General features: G+C 43.9%; 1 protein-coding gene across 4 annotated transcripts in view; it reads right to left on the bottom strand.

Moving 5' to 3' along the window:
* Positions 1-23,347, bottom strand: part of man1a2 (mannosidase, alpha, class 1A, member 2) — a 194,527-nt gene that overhangs the window by 158,546 nt on the left and 12,634 nt on the right. For all 4 annotated transcript variants that reach the window (XM_089003221.1, XM_089003219.1, XM_089003220.1 and 1 more), the window contains 2 exons: positions 19,501-20,017; positions 1,552-1,810 (listed from right to left, as the gene is read on the bottom strand). In XM_089003221.1, the coding sequence (XP_088859347.1) occupies positions 1,552-1,810; positions 19,501-19,808 (567 nt within the window). In that variant the 5' untranslated portion in view covers positions 19,809-20,017. The remainder of the gene's footprint in view (positions 1-1,551; positions 1,811-19,500; positions 20,018-23,347) is intronic.

The raw sequence follows: 23,347 nt of genomic DNA on the forward strand, positions 1-23,347 counted from the left end.
ATATATATATATATATAAAAAAAAAAAAATCAGTATCCGTGCTGTTCCCAGCACTGCGCTTTTCTGGACCGAGATATCCGATGTTGTTCCCGGGATCTGTTGCAACCACTCGTCGAGTTTGGGGGTCACTGCCCCAAGTACTCCGACCACCACAGGCACGACTGTCACCTTTACCTTCCAGGCTCTCTCCAGCTCCTCTCTGAGCCCTTGGTATTTCTCGATTTTCTCATGTTCCTTCTTTCTGATGTTCCCATCACTCGGGACCGCTACATCCACGACAACGGCTTTCCTTTCCCCTTTATCTATTACCACGATATCTGGTTGGTTGGCCATTACCATCTTGTCAGTCTGTATCTGGAAGTCCCACAGGATTTTGCTCGGTCATTCTCCACCACCTTGGGAGGTGTTTCCCATTTTGACCTATATATATATATATATATATATATATATATTGATAGATATAGATATATATACATCCATATCTAGAGAGAGAGAGAGAGAGAGAGAGAGAGAGAGAGAGAGAGAGAGAGAGAGAGAGAGAGATAGATAGAGAGAGAGATAGATACATATATTGTTCACATATTTTAATATACAGTAAAGTCTCGTTATATCGATATCGGTTATATCGATAGTATTGCTTATTACGATACTATTTCTATGAACGGAAGGAGAAAATTTACATGCCGCAGGATCGGATATATCGATAGTCCGGTTACATCGATATTTTTTCAGACTCCCGAGAATATCGATATAACGAGACTTTACTGTATTTCACTCACAAACGATTGCACACACATTTCTCAGGGAGGTTGGTGGGGTTGGTTGGCCAAACCCTACTGCGCGGATTTTTGTCAATCGCTGGTGGTCCTGGTCCTTATTAACTCATTTACTGCCAGACATGCAAAAATGTGTTCACTCCACTGCCAGGGTTTTTGTCATTTATACTCAAATTCCAGGACCCACAGAATATTGAGTTTTAGGACGAGATAACATTCAATGCAGCATGAGAAATCTTAGACTCTCTTCTTCCATCAGAAAATACATAGTTAATTCCTAAGTTATATGGGTCTGGAGTAACATAAGGTGCAAGTGGAGGCTGCTGTATAGAAGGCAAATGAGCTCCCTCGTGGAAGGAAAAAAAACATTGCCAGAGGTCTGACCAGCGCTTTATCGGCAACCCCCACAAGAAAAAACAAAACCCGAACATATTAATGAATGGCGCTCCATGTCATATTTCCAATTCCCGAATAAATTTGTGAATGGCAGTGAATGAGTTAATCGCAAAAACGAGGGATTACTGAAAGAAGGTACTGAAGGCAGAAAAAAATGCTCAACTATTTTTGAAACAAGGTACTCAAGTTACACTGATGTGTTTCATCCGTCGACAGTAATAAGAAATATGATCGACAAATGAGCAACCAGCAATCACAAATATATTGTAGTATTGCCTTAGGAACCTTTGAGGTTCAGTTGAGCAGGCACGAGAACGAGTACCGCCTATTTTCAATTGAAAAGCAAGAGGAATTTCAATAATACAACCACATTTCTTACCTCTCGAATTTTATTTTGTTTTTCTTTAACCTTGGGCTCAAGTGGCTCTCCATCACCAATGGCTACCTTGAGCATGGGCACGGGATGCAAGAGCTTTGGCCCTATGTCATTTTTCTTCAGGTCCTCCACAACCTTGCTCTTCTGAGTCTGGATATCGGCCTGTATTTCCTCACGCGATTTCTGCAGCTTTTCTTTGGCCTCCTGCAGGGCCCGCTCGTGGTCAGCGCGAATCTTATCCCGGAGGTTCACCTCATCCTCCCTATAAGGAGCAGTGGAAAAAGAGTTAAGAAAATATCCTTTTTATTCTGGCAGGTAATAAGCTCACGCAAAGAGAGCAGCAAGTGAGTCTTAGACTCAATAATGTAATTGGGAAGAAAACTTTGTCACGAAAGATAGGATTTTTAGGAAATCAGCAGTCAGCTGCTTTAGACATGAAAAGTTGTACAAATGAAAGCACTCATGAACAGTTTACCTTGAGAATTATCTCATATAGGTATGTACAGACAGAATTATTAAAACAACACTATAATAAGCAAACCGTGAAGAAACAGTGCCATATTTACCCTCGTAAATCTGGGAGATCTCACAAGAACACTAAGATTTGTGGATTGACAGTAAGAAATAACGACAAAGTGACACATAAACACACAATATATTGTTTGCTTATGATGTCCGTTCAAGCTTTAGTTTCCGCTTTATGTAGTATAATCATAGTCTGTCAAGGTTTGCGAGGTGGTGATGGCGGGTTCGGATCCCAAAAAGCAGGCAGGAGGGAGCAGGAGGTTGTTTGACAAATTGTATTAAAATAAAGTCAGCAGGAACAAAATGTAAAACATCAAAATGATCTGAATGGAAAAAATACAAAGTAGCAAAAGAAGACCAAAAGTAAAAGCCCGCCAAGGTTAAACAAACACGTACACGATGCATGCTGCAACCAAGCAGCAAACAAACAATGAATCGGCACCGGATGATCGTGCCAGGTGTCCTTTTAAGTGTTATTGATTATAACGACCAGCACCTGCGAGGCTGCCGGCAGGGCTGACGTCGCTACCCGCTGGTCGCCAATCTGATCGGGACGACCAGCACCTGTGCAGGTGCAGGTGGGGCCGACAGCGCCCCCCCGTTGGTCGCCAACCAGATCATGACAGTACCCCCCCTTCAAGGGGCTGCTTCCAGAAGTCCCAACAGTCTCCCAAAAGGTCCACTCGCCAGGGAACGGTCGGTGGAGAGGGCAACCGCTGCCTCTCCAGCATACGACGGGCGGCGGCCTGATGGGAACGGGACTCGGCCTGGGGTGGACGAAGACGCGGCACGGATCGTCGTGGGCGTGAGTGCGATCCCTCTCGCACGTTCACGCGACGGCGCATGGCTCTGCGTGGACGTCGAACTGGCAGGCGCAGAATGGCACCCCGTACGGCCGTATGGGACCAGGTCTCGGCCGGAGGCCGACGTGGGCGTCAACTGCCCGGCTCCGGTGGAACGAGACCAGTCCAGAGCCGCTCCGGGATCCAGCGGTGAGTGGGGTCTCGGACTGGCGTTGACGCGGACGTTGCACGGCTCGTCGTGGATGAGACTCAATTCGTCATGCACGACGACAGCGTGGCTGGACGTGGGCGTGCAATGCCAGTCACCCAGTGTCACCCTGGACGGCCACCTGGAAGGAGGTCTCGGCCGGACGTTTACGTGGACGTTGCGGCTCGTCGAGTGACGCAATTCAAACTCGACGAGGCTTGCGCTAACGTGGACGTAGCATTGCCAGGCACAGGGTGGAAATGAGACGGGTCCGATGTACCTGCGGGATCCGATGGTAGGCCGATTCATTCTGTCAAGGTTTGCGAGGTGGTGATGGCGGGTTCGGATCCCAAAAAGCAGGCAGGAGGGAGCAGGAGGTTGTTTGACAAATTGTATTAAAATAAAGTCAGCAGGAACAAAATGTAAAACATCAAAATGATCTGAATGGAAAAAATACAAAGTAGCAAAAGAAGACCAAAAGTAAAAGCCCGCCAAGGTTAAACAAACACGTACACGATGCATGCTGCAACCAAGCAGCAAACAAACAATGAATCGGCACCGGATGATCGTGCCAGGTGTCCTTTTAAGTGTTATTGATTATAACGACCAGCACCTGCGAGGCTGCCGGCAGGGCTGACGTCGCTACCCGCTGGTCGCCAATCTGATCGGGACGACCAGCACCTGTGCAGGTGCAGGTGGGGCCGACAGCGCCCCCCGTTGGTCGCCAACCAGGCCAAGATTACACGTTGCCGGGCTGTTAGCACAATGCGGTGCCAGGCATAGAATTAAAATAAAAAAAATTGAGTCTGCGAGTCGTAGTCTTCAGTATGAGTGGTTGTAAGTTGAGCCGGTCATAAGTCGGATGGTACCTGAATACATACATATTGGTTAAACAACAGCTGAAGCTAGAACATAGCACAAACATGGAAAAAAGGAAACACTGCGCCTATGTGTAAGGGAAAAAACATTGCCAGAGATCTGGCCAGCACTATATCGAGCAAGAAAAAACAAAACCTGAACTAATTCGGAAATGGTGCTCTACGTCATATTTTCAATTCCCGAATAAATTCGGGACTGGCAATGGATGAGTTAAACAGATGCATTAATCTCCTCACAAACAAATATTAATATCGTAATTTATTAACTATGTCCAGAGCATTGACACTGTTTATTATTTTATGGATTGCAATGTCCCAATAAAATAAAATAAAAAACATTCCAAAAAAAGGGGGAGGGGCTGATGCTGGTTCGTTAAGCAGATGCATTAGTCTCCTTAAAAACATGTATTAATATCTTAATGTATGAACTGTTTACTAGTTTTAATTTTTGAAGAAGACCAAGCCGCTACACTTTGACGACTTATAATGTACACCACCAGTGCCCAAACCTTTTTGACCAACGATCTATTCATCAATTAGTCCACCTCTTGCAATCAACCCATCAAAGCTTACGCGGCAATAATGTCTTGTCACCAGAACTTGGGCGCCCGGAAGGTGTGTCGGGGCGGATGAAATCAGAGATGTAATGTGGTGCTAGGTCGTTAAAATATTTTAAAACAATTTTTAGGATATTGAAAAGAACTCTAAAGTGTATCAGGAGCCAGTGTGGGGATGCCAGAGTAGGAGTTATGTGGTCCCTCTTACAAGTACCAGGCAGGAGGCAGGCAGCAGCATTCTGGAACAGCTGGAGATGCTTAATGGAGGACTGGCTGACTCCAAAGTAAAGTACGTTACAGTAATTGATCCCAGATGTGACAAAGGTATGAATTATTGCCTTAAGGTGCTCATGAGAAAGGAGAGGTTTTACTTTAGCCAGCTGTCGAAGATGCAAGAAGCTGGATTTAACAAAGGCACCAATTTGCCGGTCAAGTTTAAAATTGCTCTCCAGTTTAAGACCCAAATATTTGATACGGTTGACTTAAGGTGAACAAAATGGGATGAACATGGGCCCCTCAGACCTAACAGTATTACTTCTGTCAAGAAAATTTGGGCCAACCGGGTTTAAAAAATGCATTTAAAAAGAATAGTAAACTGAACTAACCATTCGTCTGTGTAAGCTCTCAGTCGTACTGGAGTGCATCATCACTTATCGGAACATCTAACACATTGACACTGTCACCCTCACTGCAATGGCTGCCAACCTCAATCCGGACTACAACTCCCCCCCTGATGAACTTGTTTCCCGATACAACACGGACCTTGCTAACATGCTCAACACCCTTGCTCCTGTAAAATCCCGGTCAGTCCAATTCACTCGATCCGCCCCTTGGTTCACCACCCAACTCCGCTCCACCAAGGCGAAAACTCGGCAGCTGGAAAGACTTTACAGAAAGACCAGCCTCACCACCCACCAGGACATGTACACAGCTCACCTCACCCACTACAAGGACACGCGCAAAATCACAATACTACTCTGGACTGATTGACGCTAACACTGGGAATCCACGGACTCTGTTTTCCCTGTACACCAAAATCATTCAACCCCCTATCTCTCTCCCCCCACACTTTCACCAAAATCCACCAGCACCTCGGCTCCTCTGCATCCCCCCCTCCCCCAACCTTCCTACTCCCTATCAACTGCTGTCGTCTTTTGAACTCCCTCATCCCTCCTTACTTTCTGACCTCATCACCAAGTCCAAGAATTCCACCTGTCAACTTGACCCCCTCCCTACTGTCCTTATCAAATCTTGTCTACCCGCTCTCCTCCTTTTTATTTCAGCTATTATTCACTCCTCACCGTCCACTGGAATTGTTCCTGTCCCTCTCAAAACCGCAGCTGTAACGCCAATCCTGAAAAAACTTGGTTCAGATCCCAATGATTTAAATAACCTACGTCCAATTTCGCATCTTCCATTTATCGCTAAAATTCTCAAAAAAAACGTGGCCTGTCAACTCCACTCTCACCTCACTCACAATAACTTCTACGAACAATTCCAGTCTGGTTTCCGTCCCCGCCACAGCACTGAATCAGCCCTCATAAAAATCACGAATGACCTTCTCATAGCAGCAGATACCGGCTCCCTCTCTATTTTCATCCTTCTTGATCTATCTGCGGCCTTTGACACCATTTCTCACCCCATCCTGCTCAACCGACTCTCCACTCTAGGCGTGACACACACCCCACTTAGTTGGTTTCACTCCTACCTCACTGGCCGCTCACAGTTTATCCAAATTACCTCATTCACTTCACGGTCCTCCCCTGTGTCTTCTGGTGTGCCCCAAGGGTCTGTTCTGGTGCCCCTTCTCTTTATTATATACCTTCTTCCCCTTGGTCATATCTTCCGCAAATTCGGAATTCATTTTCACTGCTTCGCGGATGACACCCAGCTCTACCTCTCCAGTAAACCCGACGCCTCTCTTCCACCTGCATCGCTTACATTTTGCCTCTCAGAAATCAAATCCTGGTTTTCTCATAACTTTCTCAAACTAAACAGCGAAAAAACTGAACTTCTCCTTGTCGGTACAAAATCCACCCTTAACAAAGCAAACGGTTTCTCTCTCACCATTGACAGTTCAACCGTGTCCCCCTCCCCTCAGGTCAAGAGCCTGGGTGTCATCCTTGATAGCACACTATCTTTTTTACTCCCATATAAATAACATAACCCAGTCTGCATATTTTCACCTCCGCAATATCAATCGTCTCCGTCCCTCTCCTACCCCTCACACCACTGCCATCCTCGTCCACAGTCTCTTCACCTCCCGTATCGATTATTGTAATTCACTTCTTTTCGGGGTCAATCAAAAATGTCTCCATAAACTCCAACTAATCCAAAATTCCTCAGCCCGCATCATCACAAAAAAACCCTCATTTCACCACATCACTCCTGTCCTCCAACAGCTCCACTGGCTCCCTGTTAAACTCCGTATTGAATTCAAGATACTTCTGTTTACATTAAAAGCCATCCATAACCTTGCCCCCCCCCCCCTATCTGTCTGACCTAATTCAAATCTCCGTTCCTTCTCGGGCCCTCAGATCCTCTTCCTCCCTCCACATGCCCTCTGCCCGTCTCACAACGATGGGGTGCAGAGCTTTCAGCCGCTCCGCACCTAAACTCTGGAACTCACTTCCACCCAACATCCGCAACATTGACTCCCTTCCTACTTTCAAATCTCACCTGAAACCCCACCTGTTTAAACTTGCTTTCATGGTCTAATTTATTCTGCTGTTTTATTATTTATTGTTTTATGCATGATTTTACTGTTTTGTGTGTTGTCTTTGTTGTAAAGTGTCCTTGAGTGTTCAGAAAGGTGCTTGTAAATTAAATGTATTATTATTATTATTATTATTATTATTATTATTATTATTCAAGATGCTTCGTCAGCGAACTAAAGTCTTTTGCTGGTAATTTCGGCCCAATATATATCCCTACTGTCCAGACTGCCAGACTCTGCAATGATTGGTCCCTGCTCACAGGTTGGGGTAGCAGAGGACTAATCCCTGCGGCTCCACTGATTACTTCTATTGTCCTGACTGATTACTTCTGTTGTCCTGCCTGAGTACGAGGTCTACGACTGGCATGATTGCCCCATTTGCTCTGGCTTCACCTCATCAGCATAACGAAGCCTATGTTGCCTAAGAAGTCTGTTGTACGAACAATACAAATTGAATCTCACCCCACCATTACGGTTAAGGGAAGTATTTTGCTGTTTTATGAAAATAGCTTCTTTTACTCCCCTTTCAAACCATCTATTTCCTTTCGCTAAGATTTTAACCTCATTGTCGTCAAATGAGTGGTTGCTAGCTTTTAGGTGCATATGTATTGCCGATTTAGGCCCACTAGTATTATCCCTGCGATGTTGAAAAAGTCTTGTTTAGTCTTCCCAATGTATTGCTCTTTGCAATTTTCATTCTTAAAATGTATTGAATAAACTACATTACTTTGTTTTTCATTTGGCAGCCTATCTTTTGGATGCACTAATTTTTGCCTTAAAGTGTTTATTGGTTTGAAATAAGTTGGAATTTTGTGTTGCCAAAGGACTCTGTAGTTTTTCAGAAACTCCTGCAATGTAAGGTATTGCTACTCCTCTCCTTTTAGTATCTTCAGAATTTTTGGCTTAATTCCCTATTCTTTCCTTTTGACGTTTGCCAAAATACCACTGAGGGTAACCACAGTTTGTGAGTGCTCTCCTGATATGTTTTCACTCCTTTTCTCTACCTTCGACAATTGTTGGTATTAGTTTAGCCCTGTGCTGGAGGGTTCTGATAACTCCTAGTTTGTGTTGTAGAGGGTGGTTAGATTCGAAAAGTAAGTATTGGTTAGTGTGCGTGGCCTTCCTAAAGACTTCTGTTTTTAGCGCTCTGTCCTCTTTTATAAATACTTTACAATCCAAAAAGGCGAGTTGGTTCTCTTTCAGGTCCTCGCGAGTAAATTTAATGTTGATGTCTACCGAGTTGAGGTGATCTGTGAAGGATTGAATTTCTTGTTTTTTAATTATGACGAAAGTGTCATCCACATCTCTAAACCAGTGCCTAGGTTGTGTCGCCGGGAAGGATGTGAGGGTCTGTTTCTCAATATCTTCCATGTCGATTAGCCACTATGGGTGAAACTGGTTTACCATGAATTTGTAAAATCCTTCCCTAAATTGAAAATACGTAGTATTAAGTTTGGTTCTTTGATGCAGAGAAGAGTCCGCCAGCAGTCTCGTCCTCAACGCTGTCAATGCTACAAACAATGTGTCTGAGGGGGAACCCTTCTTTATGTATTTTTGGCAGGCCATAGATACATGGCGTGGCCTCTCCCGGTTATAATCTAAAATACATCTGTCTATAAATTTTCCTTTAACTTTTGGAGACATTCTTATCATTACTTTGTTGTATCAATTGGAAGGGTCCCTTTTTAGTTGCTTATAAGTGTTAGAATCAATGATGAAAAAATAAATAGGTTAATCAGTTATTCAGTTAGGTGCAAATGTAATGGATGTTGTTGAGTCTCCCCAATGTACTGCTCTTTATTTTAAAGAGCAGTACATTGGGGAGACTCAACAAATTCTCAAAAAAAGACTTTATCAACATCGCAGGGATAATACATGTGGGCCTCAATCGGCAGTACATTTGCACCTGCTCTTTACTAAGAATGAAAATTGTAAAGAGCAGTACATTGGGGAGACTCAAAAAAAGACTTTATCAACATCGCAGGGATAATACAAGTGGGCCTCAATCGGCAGTACATTTGCACCTAAAAGCTAGCAACCACTCATTTGATGACAATGAGGTTAAAATCTTAGCGAAAGAACATAGATGGTTTGAAAGGGGGATAAAAGAAGTGATTCTTATAAAACAACAAAATCCTTCATTAAACCGGTCTGGTGGGGTGAGGTTCAATTTGGATCGTTCATACAATAGCCTGCTTAGGAAAAACAGGTTAAGCAACATTCGTAATGCTGATGAGGTGATACCGGTGGGAGTGGGGCAAATAGGCCAGTCGTTAGTCAGGAATGTAGGAACAATCAGTGGGGCCACAGGGAGTGGTCCTCTGCTCCCCCCAACCTGAGAGTAGGGACCTATCATAGCTGTGTCCGGCGCCGCCATGTCTGGACAGTAGGGATATATAAATAGGGCCGATACGACCAGTCAGACTTTAGTTCGCTGACAAAGCCTCTTGGACAGGAGGGGAAACATTCCGAAACCTTCACATTTGTACAGATGACGGCTGAAGAAACCTTCTCATCGATGGACCACTCCTGTACGACTGAGAGCTTACACAGATGTAAATGTGCTATTGTAATGAAAGAAAGACACTGCACAGTATAATAAAGTCACTTTATTTACATTTGTGATGGTCGATGGCTCTTAATTGACACCTGTTGCTTTCTGACTTGTAAGGTCTTACGAAACTGAGGCATCACATTATCATTCATCATGTTGATGATTCTCATAGCCAGTCTTTTATGGATGGAACTGTTCAATAAAAGCCTGCACATCATTCCACTTAGCAAATCAAATCCTGTGTGTTGAGGACCTCATTATGGTCAGCAACAAGCTCCTCGATGTAATCTGCATCCACTTCGCGTCCCATGTTCTGTCCAATGGAAACAATGTCGTCCAAAACAACAGAGTCATGAGAATCAAATCCTTCAAAGTTCCTCTCAAGGATGCATGCGGGCCACAAATTCTTCCATGCTGGTTTGAAGGATCGAAGGGTAACATCATGCCAATCCTTTTCTATCAGCTGAACACAAACGCACACCTCGATCAGGTTTCTCAATGATCTACTTCTTCTACTCGACTGTAATTTTGTTTTATGTCTTCTTCGGTTGAACACGAGCCTGTGGTGTCTTTTTCGGTCCCAAAAAAAGCAAAAGTATCCTTGGAGTCTCTCTCTCTCTCTCTCTCTCTCTCTCTCTCTCTCTCTCTCTCTCTCTCTCTCTCTCTCTCTCTCTCTCTCTCTCTCTCTCTCTCTCTCTCTCTCTCTCTCTCTCTCTCTCTCTGTGTGTGTCCACTCTCTCTCTCTCTCTCTCTCTCTGTCTCACTCTCGCTTGCTCTGGATCGACGTCATGTCAGTCATGTGCTTTGGTATCTACGAAAGATTACTCCGCCAGCCGTGGTGGGGGGTGTGTGTCGCGAAAAGTAGTGCGTAATCCAAGGTTTAATTTTCATAAATTTAATGTTCGTAAACCGAAAAGTTCGTAAGGCAAGGCGTTCGTAAACCGAGGCCCCACTGTATAAGCAGTCTATGCTAGCTCAGTATTGAACTGGCAAAACTAACTTAGTGTTATCTGTCGGGTGGCTCAGAACTGGATCTGCATCCCTCAAAAATGATTGGCTGCCATCGGGCTCGATGAGCAGCCGGGATACTTTAACCGATCTGCGACGATCCTGCTGAATCAGGCCAGACTACCCGCCCGGAAATCCAGGTGCACATCCTAGTGTGTTAGTTATATTTTATTTGATAGGTGAATTCCTACTGGAATAATATGTTATAGTTCAGAGTCAATATGTACAAAAATCAGAATCAGAATCATCTTCATTGCCAAGTATGTAGAACACACAAGGAATTTGTTTCCGGTTGAACACGCTGCATTAGTATCATCATCAAAAAATTGCAAAGAGGCACTATACAGTTCCATTTGGGCTACTGTTCAAAGAGTTAAAAGTGAAGTTTGTCGAGTTTGCCATCACCTGTGATGCTACTGTTATGTCTCAAGCACAATGTTGATGCCTCTTTGATGCTGTGAAAAGAATGTGGTACAGTATGATGATGTTCGTAAATATTTCGACAGAGCCTGGTCCTAGTGGAGTAAACCCACCCCCCCTCGATTGGCAGACCGGGGTGGTGTTCCCCCTTTTTAAAAAGGCTGACAAGAGGGTGTGTTCCAACTACAGAGGGATCACACTCCTCAGCCTCCCTGGTAAGGTCTATTCAGGGGTTCTAGAGGGGAGGGTTCGTCAGGAAGTCGAGCCTCAGATTGAGGAGGAGCAGTGTGGTTTTCGTCCAGCTCTATACCCTGATCAGGGTAATCGAGGGTTCATGGGAATTCGCCCAACCAGTCTACCTGTGCTTTTTGGACTTGGAGAAGACGTTTGACCGTGTCCCTCGGGCAGTTCTGTGGAAGGTGCTTTGGGAGTATGGGGTACAGGAGCGTGTGATATAGGGCGCTCGGTCCCTACACGACCGATGTCAGAGTCTGATTCGCATTCCCGGCAGTAAGTCGGAATAGTTTCCAGTGCGGGCTGGGCTCCGCCAAGGCTGCCCTTTGTCACCGATTCTGTTCATAACCTTTATGGACAGAATTTCTAGGCGCAACCAAAGCGTTGAAGGATTCTGTTTTGATGGCCTCAGTATAGCATCTCTGCTTTTTGTAGATGGTGTGGTAGTGTTGGGGCCTTGAAGCGGAGCTCTCCAACTTTCTCTGGAGCGTTTTGCAGCAGAATGTGAAGCGGTTGGGATGAGAATCAGCACCTACAAATCTGAGAAAATGGTTCTCAGTCGGAAAAGGGTGGGGAGGAGCCCTTTCCTCTGGTGGAGGAGTTTAAGCATCTGGGAGTCTTCACAAATGAGGGTACAGGGGAGTAAGAGATCGAAAGGCGGATCAGTGCGCTGTCTGCTGTGATGCAAACTTTGTACCGATCAGTCGTGGTCCCGTGGCCTCAATTTACCGGTCGATCTACGTCCCAACCCTCATCTATGGTCACACACTTGACCTGATATGTTACTCTGGATTGACTCCCTTCACTGCAGAGCTGTTGAACTCCCAATAACAGACCATTACCTTTCCATCACAGCTCCACCACCAAACCCCACCTATCAACTTTCGTAACATCAAAGGCATCAAGGGAGTCCCCCTTGCTTGAATGTTCGCCTCTCTTGACCCAAGCTCCTCTCCTGGTTTCACGCTACAACTCGGACCTCAATGACATTCTCAACACGCTCGCTCCTGTCAAATCCCGCTCTGTTTTATTTACTCGTTCTGCACCCTGGTTCAACGCTCATCTCCGCTCCATGAAATCGAAAAACACGCCAGCTTGAAAGACTTTATCGGAGAACCAGACTCACTGTTCACAAAGATTTGTACACTGCTCAACTTTCTCGCTGCAATAACAGTATCTCTCAAGCTAAATCGCAATACTAATCTGACAGACTCATTGACTCAAATACTGGAAATACTCACTCCTCGCTATCCTCAGGAATCGTCCCTGTCCCCCTCAAAACGGCGGCAATCACACCAATTCTTAAAAAAGCCCGGATCTGATATCAATGACTTCAAGAACCTTTGCCCCATTTCTCACCTACCTTTTATCTCCAAAATCCTAAAAAAGTTGTGTACTCCCAGCTACACTCTCACCTCTCCCAAAATGATCTCTACGAATCATTCCAATCTGGTTTCAGTCGCCACCGCAGTGAAGAATCATCTTAAAAGTCACGAATGATCTTCTTTTGGCAGCTGACGCCGGTTCACTCTCCATCCTTATCCTTTCACTCTCCATCCTTATCCTTCTTGACCTCACTGCAGCTTTTTACACCATTTCTCATCCCATCCTCCTTGACAGACTTTCCTCCATAGGGATCACCGACACGCCCCGACGCTGGTTCCAATCTTATCTCTCCGGCCGCTGTCAGTTCATCCAAATTAACTCCTCCTTAACTATTGACAATTCGACTGTTTTTCCCTCCTATCAGGTCAAAAGCCCAGGTGTCATCCGTGACAGCACACTATCTTTCCACTCCCATATATTTATGTGGAAGTAACCTTGACCCCCCCATACCTATCTGACCTTGAAATTTCTATTCCCTCTCATTCCCTCAAATCCTCTTCCTCCCTCCACCTCTGTGCCCCCCCCCCCCCGCCCGTTTCAGCACGATGGGTGACAAGCTTTCAGCTGCTCTGCCCCCAAACTCTGGAACTCACTTCCTCCCAACATTCGTAACATCGATTCTCTTCCCACCTTCAAATCCCATCTCAAAACCCAACTATTTAAAATTGCATATCCTGTGTAGCGCTCTCTTGTTTCTATTTATAATTGTATTTTATTTATTGTATTCAATTAGTGATTGTATTTTATTTATTATAGTACCTATACGTGTCTGTGACTATAAAGTGTCCTTGAGAGCTTTGAAATGTGCTTAAAATGTAATGTATTATTATTATTATTATTATTATTATTATTAAAGAATAAAGAGCCTAGATTACTCCCGTTTTATGTATTTTGGCATTTGACATATGTTTTATTTTAAAAAATTACCGGGCTCTCTGTCAATTATTATTATTATTATTATTATTATTATTATTATTATTACTACGACCTATGGGTTGTGACCGAAAGAACGAGATCCCGGATACAGGCGGCCGAAAAGAGCTTTCTCCGTAGGGTGTCCGGGCTCTCCCTTAGAGATAAGGTGAGAAGCTTGGTGATCCAGGAGGGTTTCAGACTCGAGCCGCTTCTCCTCCACATAGAGAGGAGTCAGATGAGGTGTTCCGAGCATGCCCCACTGGCTGAAGACTCCGGGGTCGACCCAGGAAATGCTGGAGAGACTATGTCACCCACCTGACCTAGGAACGCCTCGAGATCCGCCAGGACGAGCTGGAAGAAGTGGCTGGAGAGAGGGAAGTCTGGCCTTCCGTACTGAAGCTGCTGCCCCCGCAACCCGACCCCGGATAAGCGGCAGAAGATGGATGGATGTATTAAAGAATAGAGTCTAAGGACATGATGGTGCCGGACTCTGCTATGATAGGTCCCTGCACTCAGGTTGGGGGGAGCAAAGGACCACTCCCTGCCGCTCCGCTGATTGTTCCTATTGTCCTGACTAACGACTGGCCTGATTGCCCCACTTCCACCGGTATCACCTCTTCAGTATTCCTAATTCTATTTTGCCTAAGTAGGCTGTTGTACGAACGATCCAAATTGAACCCCACCCCTCATTAAAGAGGGATTTAGCTGTTTTATGAAAATCCGCTTCTTTTACTCCCCTTTCAACCCTTTCAATGTTCTTAAGGGAGTAAAAGAAGCGATTCTCATAAAACAGCTAAATCCTTCTTTAAACCGATATGGTGGGGTGAGGTTCGTTGAAATGAAATGAAATTGAAGTGTCGCGAGCGGCGGCCACGCCCGAGCTGTCAACTGTCAACTCGCACGTGACAATTTAGCGTGACTATTGACACGCTGTTCCGGTGTGTGTGAAAACACTAGCTCTGATTGGCTTACCATGAAACATGACTCTACCGCTTAGCCAATCACAATCACTTCTATCGCAACTTGACAGAGGGGTGCGTTCAAGTGTAGCAACACAGAAACGTTGGCAAGTGTTTGTCCCTGCTCATTCAGATAGACAATGCTTTCCAAACAGCCTAGAGTCATAAGAAGATGTGCGCTATTCTCGAACCTGAACGCACCCCAAGTCTTGGGTGACAAATAAACAGAGCAGAGTAGACGTGTACGGCTGGTAGTTTCTTCAATTTATTCATAGTAACGCACCACATTTGAACTGAGGCTGAACACAAGCCTGTGGTGTTTATTTTCCGGTCCCATAATAGTAAAATTATCAGCAAAAAGCTCCAAGTAGGCGATCGTTCGTGTGCATTCAATGAGAGGGGGTGTGGAAAGTAGCGCCGGCTGGAGCGCTGTTCGGTCGTGTGCTTCCGCCGAAGATCACTCCGCCAGATCCGAAGGTCGTGTGCTTGATGGACCAGCTGTGGTGGGTGTGCATTATGAAAATAGTGCTTATTATAAGGCTTAATTTACATAAATTTGACATTCGTATGATGAAAAGTTCGTATTATAAGGCGTTCGTAAGTTGAGGTCTCACTGTATAGGGCCTAAACTACCAGTAAGACTTTAGTTTGCTGACGAAGTTTGTTGGATAAGAAGCGAAATGTCCGACACCTTCAAAGAAGTACAGGTGACGGCTGAAGAAACCTTTTCATCGACACTACCTCACTTTACATTCAGAAATTACATGTATTGTCTGTTGTCAATTGTCTGTCTTTTTAGCCACATTATAAGTGCCTTGCACGCTGGGTCCGAGAGGACATGAATTTCATCTGTGCTGTCTGTCATGCATATTGGCATATTTGACAATAAAGCTGACGGCTGAAGAAACCTTTTCATTGATGGACCACTCCTGTACGACTGACAGCTTACACAGACTAATAGAGTCTAAGGCAGACATCGGCAACCCGCGGCTCCGGAGCCGCATGTGGCTCTTTCACCCCCCTGCTGCGGCTCCCTGCGGCTTTAGAAAATAAATAATAGTATTTAGTATTTAATTTAATGTATATTATTTTAGTCCGTTCGTTTTTAAAATGTAATTCTAGATTTGAAAATTATGGTGATTATAAACAATATAAAATAAAACGTATTCAATTTTTTTCGCGCTCATAATATACGTCACAACCATCGACAGTGGACGTATATCCGGTCACAACCGCCTAATTGCGCACAATTTCTTGAACTTTTCGACCCCCAGGTAGGCCAACTATGGATAAATCTAAGAAAAGAAAAGTGTCTGAAGAAAACAGAACGTTTAATGATAGGTGGGCAGATTTGTTCGCCTTCACTGCTGACCAGACGGGTTTACCGGTATGCTTAATATGTAATGAGAAGTTAGCAAACAACAAAAAGTCAAATGTCGTAAGACATTTCCAGAACAAACACACAGCTTTTGCTCAAAAATATCCGGATGGAGATGAGAGAAAAAGAGCCGTTTTGGAACTGATGCGGAAGGCTGATCAGAGCAAAAATCATTGTATGAAGTGGATGAAATCTACAAATTCAGCTACATATGGTAGTTTTTGGCCGCTCAGGAAATAGTCAGGCACGGGAAGCCGTTCACAGACGGAGAATATATAAAAGAATCATTCATTAAGATATCAGAACATCTATTTACAGACTTTAAAAACAAGAATGAAATTGTGCAAAAAATCAGGGATGTGCCCGTCTCTGGCCCTCTCATTAAAAACAGACATCGCTCACGCCTGACAGACAACAGCTTACAGTCCTGTGTGAAGATGAAGGTATCATACAGCCCTGATGTGCAGAGGCTCTACGCTGAGGTGCAGGAGCAGAAATCACATTAACCAGGTGACAAATATTGTATTTGCCATTTTGTAAATATTGTTTTATTTTTATTTTTTCAAATAGACATTGAGTATTATATTTGACAGTAATCTTCAACCCAACGTCTTTTTTTCGGAGTTTAAAATGTTTTTGTTGCGTGCAGAAATGTAATTCCGCTTCTCTGGAACAGTTCATTGATTCATAAATGCAACACACTATAGTTTGTTTATGCATATATAAAGGTAAAAAACGATGATGAAAAGATGCAGTGTTGTCTTCATTTTAAATGTCAAAAGGATTTTGTGGCTCCCAGTGTTTTCTTTTCTGTGGGAAATGGGTCCAAATGGCTCTTTGAGTCGTAAAGGTTGGTCTAAGGTTTCCAACGCTGTATTGAATATTTATGTAGTCCTAAATATCAATATTCTGTGGGTCCTGCAATTTGAATGAAAATGATAAAAAAAGCATTGTGGACACATTTTTGCACATGGCCTGGCAGTGAATGAGTTAATGTGACAGGTGAAAACCATGACTTGCATACGTTTTTCACAATATTCACATTTTCTGAGATAGTTAAAATTAGTTTTTTTATTAGTTTTCAGATACAATGTTTGATATTAAAAATAAACAATTGAAAACTGAGGAATGAAAGTATGTACAGTTTCACTTTAGTATTAAGGTTACTGAAAGTTTTACATGACATTCTAATTTTTACAAGCACTTGTACACTGCAGTGATGTGCAGTCAGTGGAGGCAGGGGAGGCAGTGCCTCACCTGTCATCATGGAAAGCTGTCATGGAAATATCAAATGAAAAAATAAATTAAACAGTTATATGTATTTAGTGATTTGTACTTTAAAGTTCTTGTCCATTTAACTTCACCGTTTTAGGATTTTTTTCTAAATCGCTGAACTTTCACATTTACCGTTCAAATACTAAGCAGAGACGAGCAGTGAGGCACCAGCCGGCTGATCCTCACTATGGATTGCGCAATCACTATGCTTACTGTGCTGGCTTGCTCTGCAGTGAGACCGCATTGCTGTCCTTCTGCATTAAAGCGTTCAAACACGTTTAGTATATGAACTAAATTTCTACAGTTTAGCTGGTGTATATAATGTAGAGTCATTGTACATTATAAACACTGTACTCCAGTGTTTATTTTGTTTTATTTTTATCAAAACGCTGTGCGTAGGTGAGGCACACAGTTCTCCCGCCTCATGACAGGCAGGGGGCGCTTGTGATTCCAGAGATACTTCTTACTCCACGTCTGCAGAATAATAGAATTAGAGACAGAAAGCTACAGTAAACAGTTAGCAAGTAAAGTGCAACCCTGCAGTCATTTTTTCGTGTTGCTTGGCCTCCCTTTCAGAATGGAGGATTACATATCTAAATTGAAAGAATTTTCTAAACTGGACTTTCAATCGAAGCAGGAGGTAATAATTAAAGGAAGACCAACACCGGAGCTAAAAGGTTTGCTTCAGACAACGGGACACAATAATCGCTCTTTTCAGGCGGACTGGTACACACGAAAAGGCTGGCTGTGTGGATGTCCAGCAAGAAACCGCCTTTTTCTGCTTTTCCTGACTTCTGTTCTCAATTTGTGACAATGTCTGGACTCAAATGGGATATTGTGACCTGAAAATTTTACAACGGAGCCTCATCAAAAATGAGCGAAGACTCAACATCAGCATCCACAATGCTAAGGTAAAGGAGAACCGGGAGATTTTAAAAGATCTCAATGCCACCTGCTTCCTTACCAAACAACAGCTGGCATTTCGTGGAAATGATGAAAGTAAGGGCTCTGCTCATCGTGGCAACTATGTTGAACTATTACATGCTTTCGCTCAGAAAGATGACAGGCGAGCGAGTCATTTTGGGACATCCACTATATTTTCTAGACTGTGAAACAGAATACAGAACGATTTAATTGAAGCAGTTGGTGATGTCATTAGAATTGACATTAAAAAGGAGATCGGTGCAGCCCCATTTGTTGCTGGAGAAGTAGACGAGATTGTCATTCTCAGCACTGAAAACATACAGTCGGAACAGGACTGATCAAGGACGACTTTCTTCACTGGCAGTGATCTCCGTTGAGACAGAGAGACTTTTAAAACTGAAGAAAGATAAGTTTTTTTTTTAATTATTTTTTTCTATGCTACAGTTTGTATATATAAAAAATGCTGACATGAAATTTTAAACAAAATACATTAACTGTTGCCAATCAAATGGTGAATAAACTACTCTGTAGAGTTCATGTTTGTAAATCTGACTATGATGACGTCAGTGCCTCACCAGCCATGAACCTCACCGCACGTCACTGGTACACTGGCACAACAAGTGTTTAGATGTGTTGACAAATTATATTTCACTGGGCACATAGTCTTTAGACAGCTTCTGTCATATGAAGAGCTTCCTGTTTTGCAAAATCCAAATTGTTTCTAGGCAAGTGAACACTTTGTGTCATCTCATCTCAACCGTTATGATACATTTTGATTTATTATAGTCTAATTTGTGTGCTCACGTATATCTCTGGGCCTGACCGGATATAAGGTATACTCGCGAAGAAAATGTTGATTAAAAAGAACATTCAAACGCTAATCAAAAATAAATGAGCATTAGGAATGTTGTTCATCAAACGATTTAGTGTAGTATCAATCAATAGCTTCCATAACATACATGAAAAGGACAGGTGCTGTATGCTTATTTCAGTGAGCATTTGAATGGTATCCTCAATGCACCCCATATTATGCAGAGCCTTCAGAAACTGCGGGCCCTGCTCAAGGCTGTTTTAAGCAACTTGATTAACTTAGTAAGAGGAGAGTCCCTATGGACTTGGCTTCCTCATAGGCGTATGAGTGTTAATGAAAACATCTGCAAAGTATTCTCCCCACCGACTCACAAAACTCTGAATTAGAGCAAAAATACAAGATTTAAAATAAAATAAAATTACCTGTGGCGGTGCTCATCAACTCCTCCCTGACCATGTATGATCGCCTGTCCATGTTTCCACTCCTTGGGTGAGTCAATGTGTGGGATGAGTACAGCCTCCAAGCCCAGGTCAAAGCGCTTGTGCTTGGAGTTGTCAGGCAAGAAGAAAAAAGCACCAAAGCACAGGGTGATGAAGGCACTCAGGATGAGTAGAAGGATGAACTTCTCAGAGAGCCTCAAGGTAGCGCGGTGGTGCGGAAAGGAGGAGGCGCCGGGCGACAGCGTGGGTATACGCCGCCCAGAGAACGGTAAAAGTGCTGGCGTGGTCATGTCGGGGGCTGCTGAAGGGTTATTGAGCAGCAGGACAGGAGGGAATGAGGAGGGAATGACAGTAGCGGCAGCCTCTCAAGCGCGACAGGTCTCGTTTGTTGCAGCTGTTTGACTAAATTAGCTCATGCCTGTGTTGCCAAGTCACCAAAAGAGGAAGAGGTCTCTCAGTGAAGGACTGCCTTGTGAGCAGGTAAAGAGTCATCACCATTCTGCAAGACAAAAATAATAATAATAAAAATAATACATTTAATTTAAAAGCGCCTTTCAAAACTCTCAAGGACACTTTCTAGTCACAGTATGTTTTTAAAACAAAAAAATATATATTAATAAATAAATATAAATAAATATATTATTATTATATTTATAATATATTATAAATAAATTAATAACCTATCTATTATCGAATAGCTTCTCTGCATGTGGGTCGCAGGCAGAACATAGTCTATCCCAACTGTCTTGGGCATTATGAATGGTACAGAATCAGAGTCAGAATACCTTTATTCGTCCCACAATGGGGAAATTTGCAGAAATTTATACCCTCACTTGGTTGAGAGCCAATGGCAGGGCACACAAACAAATCGAGGGATAATGTAAAGCAGTGTTTTTCACGCCCTGTGCCACGGCACACAAAGATCATGTCAGATATGCGATGGGAAATGATCAATTGTAAATGGCAGTGCGGTCTATCGCCTGACATTGTATTTGTGTAGTACTCTACCAAACAAGTAGGGAGCAGCAGCAAGCTAATTGGTTGAAGCTTTGAGACAAGGTATGTGTGTGGCCTCATGCCACAAACATCGGTTGTCTCAAAGAAAAAGTATACAGTGCCTTGAAAACATATTCGGCCCCTCGAACCTTACAACATTTCGCCACATTTCAGGCATTAAACATAAAGATGTAAAATTTTATTTTTTCTGTGAAGAATCAACAAGTGGGACACAATCGTGAAGTAGAACAAAAATCATTGGATAAATTAAACTTTAAAAAAAAAATGAAAAGTGGGGCGTGCAATATTATTTGGCCCCCTTGCGTTAATACAGTGATACCATGGCTTCCGAACTTAATTGGTTCCCAGACAGAGTGTGTAAGGCAAAAAGTGTGTATCCCAAAAATGAATTTCCCATAGGAAACCATTAAAATGAGAAGAATCCATTCCCAGGTCCCCATAAAACATAATTTTCTCTTTTCTAATTTTCTAAGCCTTAACGACACAAAATATACCTTATTTTATGTATAATAAATGTGGTATGGCATTATAATTAAAGAAATAAACTGTACTATATAATAAAGTCGTTATTCATCGAAGATGGCGCCCCACTCTGTGGCTGCCTCCGCAGCAGCTCATTCCCTTTTTCAGTCCCTTTCTGTTCTACTTTACTTTTCCATTCGTGTTTTGTTTACTTTCGTTCCCGAAACCTACGGGACGGAGATGGGCATGTTCGCTTTTGCTCATTGCCGTTATTTTTTATTTTTTCACCACTCCTGTAAACGGGGAAAACACTCGCACTCGGAATCCCGTTGTTTATAGTCGAGACCAGCTACTAGTATGGCGAGCTAATAGCGGACGCCGCACCGGACATTACCGTCGAGCTGAAGAGGAGAAAACGGGGATGTGGGACCGGGAAAGATCGCCGCAAAAGAAAGAGAAAATACCAACATGTTCTCCCGTCCGTCATTATAGGGAATGTGAGATTGCTCCCGAATAAAATGGAGGAGCTGGCGGCGCTAACGCAACACCAGAAGGAGTACCGGAAAGCCAGCTTGCTACTTGTCATGGAGACGTGGCTATTATCAATCACTCCGGACACTCACGCTGAGTTGAAGGGCTTGCAACTCGTACGAACGCACAGTAATGCAGGCAGCAGTAAGCAGAAAGGAGAGGGGATTGCTGTGTTTGTGAATGACAAATGGTGCTGCTAGCCATTAGCCTCCGGCCGCATTACCTGCCGCGGGAATTCTCACACGTCATAGCCGTGACGGCGTACATTCCCCCTACGGGAAATGGTGGCACTGCCTCCGATGCCCTCATGACTGTTTTAAACAAGCTGCAAACCCAGTCCCCCAACGGCCTGTTCATCATCATCTCAGGGGACTTCAATCACGTGTCCCTGAAATCCTTCCTCCCAACATTCACACAATATGTAACTTGTGCCACCAGAGACAATAACATCTTGGACTTATTCAACTCAAATGCCAAGGACGCGTACAACCCCCCCCCCCCCCCCCCCCCCTCGCGGAAGAGCTGGTATATCTCCAGCCTGTGTACAAACCCCTTGTCCAGAGGCAACCAATTCTGACCCGCACGGTCAGAAGATGGTCCACAGAAGCTGAAGAAGCTCTGCGGGACTGTTTTGACTCAAACAGGTGGGAGCTCTTCACTGAGATTCATGGGGAGGACGTTGATTGACTGACAGACACTAATAGAGTGCTTATGCACATTAGTATACATATTACATTATTTCATGCTTAGATTAGTAAACATATTATGTTATTTCATGTTTAACTTAGTACATGTTATGATTATCTCATCTCATCTCATTTTCCGTACCGCTTATTCCTCATTAGGGTCGCGGGGGTTGCTGGAGCCTATCTCAGCTGTCTTCGGGCACGAGGCGGGGGACACCCTGAATTGGTTGCCAGCCAATCGCAGGGCACAGAAAGACATACAACAGTCACTCTCACACTCACACCTAGGGACAATTTGGAGTGGTCAATCTGCCTGCCATGCATGTTTTTGGAGTGTGGGAGGAAACCGGAGGACCCGGAGAAAACCCACGCGGGTCCGGGGAGAACATGCAAACTCCACACAGGGAGGCCGGACCGGGATGCGAACCGGCGACCTCTGCACTGTGTGTGTGTGCTAACCACCCGACTACCGGGCCGCCCTATGTTATGATTATTGCATGTTTAATTTAGTTTACATAGCATTATCAAGCATATTAGTTCAATAGTTGTTGCAACAGGCAAATTCAGTCTAAGGCCCTCCCAACACTGAGTTGTTCGTAGCCGATTGGACGGAAGATCGACTTGTCCGCAACTGATTGGTCAACAGACTGTCGCGGTATTCTTTAAACTAAGCCTGAAGAGGCAGACGGGGGTTCTTCTTTTGTCCAGCTCCAACTAGAGATGTTTCTCACGATTGTTACTGAATAAAGTAGTTTTTGCTGTGTACCAACTATCGACTCAACTGGCATTTCATCAAGAAACTCGACGAAGTCAGAACCAGACGAAGATAAATGAATTTTACCCAGACACCATCACAGACTACATAAACTTTTGTGAACATACCACCGTACCCACCAGGACTGAGCTGTTTTTCCAAATACAAAATGTGGATTAATCCCGACATAAAAGCCCTCCTGAAAGAAAATAAAAGGGATTTTGTGTTGGGCAACAGAGAGGAACGTGAAGGCCGTGCAGATCCAACTGAGGAGGATGATCAGAGAGGGGAAGAAGGCTTACAGCATGAAAATGGAGGAGCAGCTGCAAGCCAGCAATGTCACTGGTGACAGGGAGGGTCTGAAAAACATCTCAGGCCA

The sequence above is a fragment of the Hippocampus bargibanti genome, linkage group LG08 (genome assembly GCF_051943395.1).
Source record: "Hippocampus bargibanti isolate YZ-2025 linkage group LG08, ASM5194339v1, whole genome shotgun sequence".
Lineage (NCBI taxonomy): Eukaryota > Metazoa > Chordata > Actinopteri > Syngnathiformes > Syngnathidae > Hippocampus > Hippocampus bargibanti.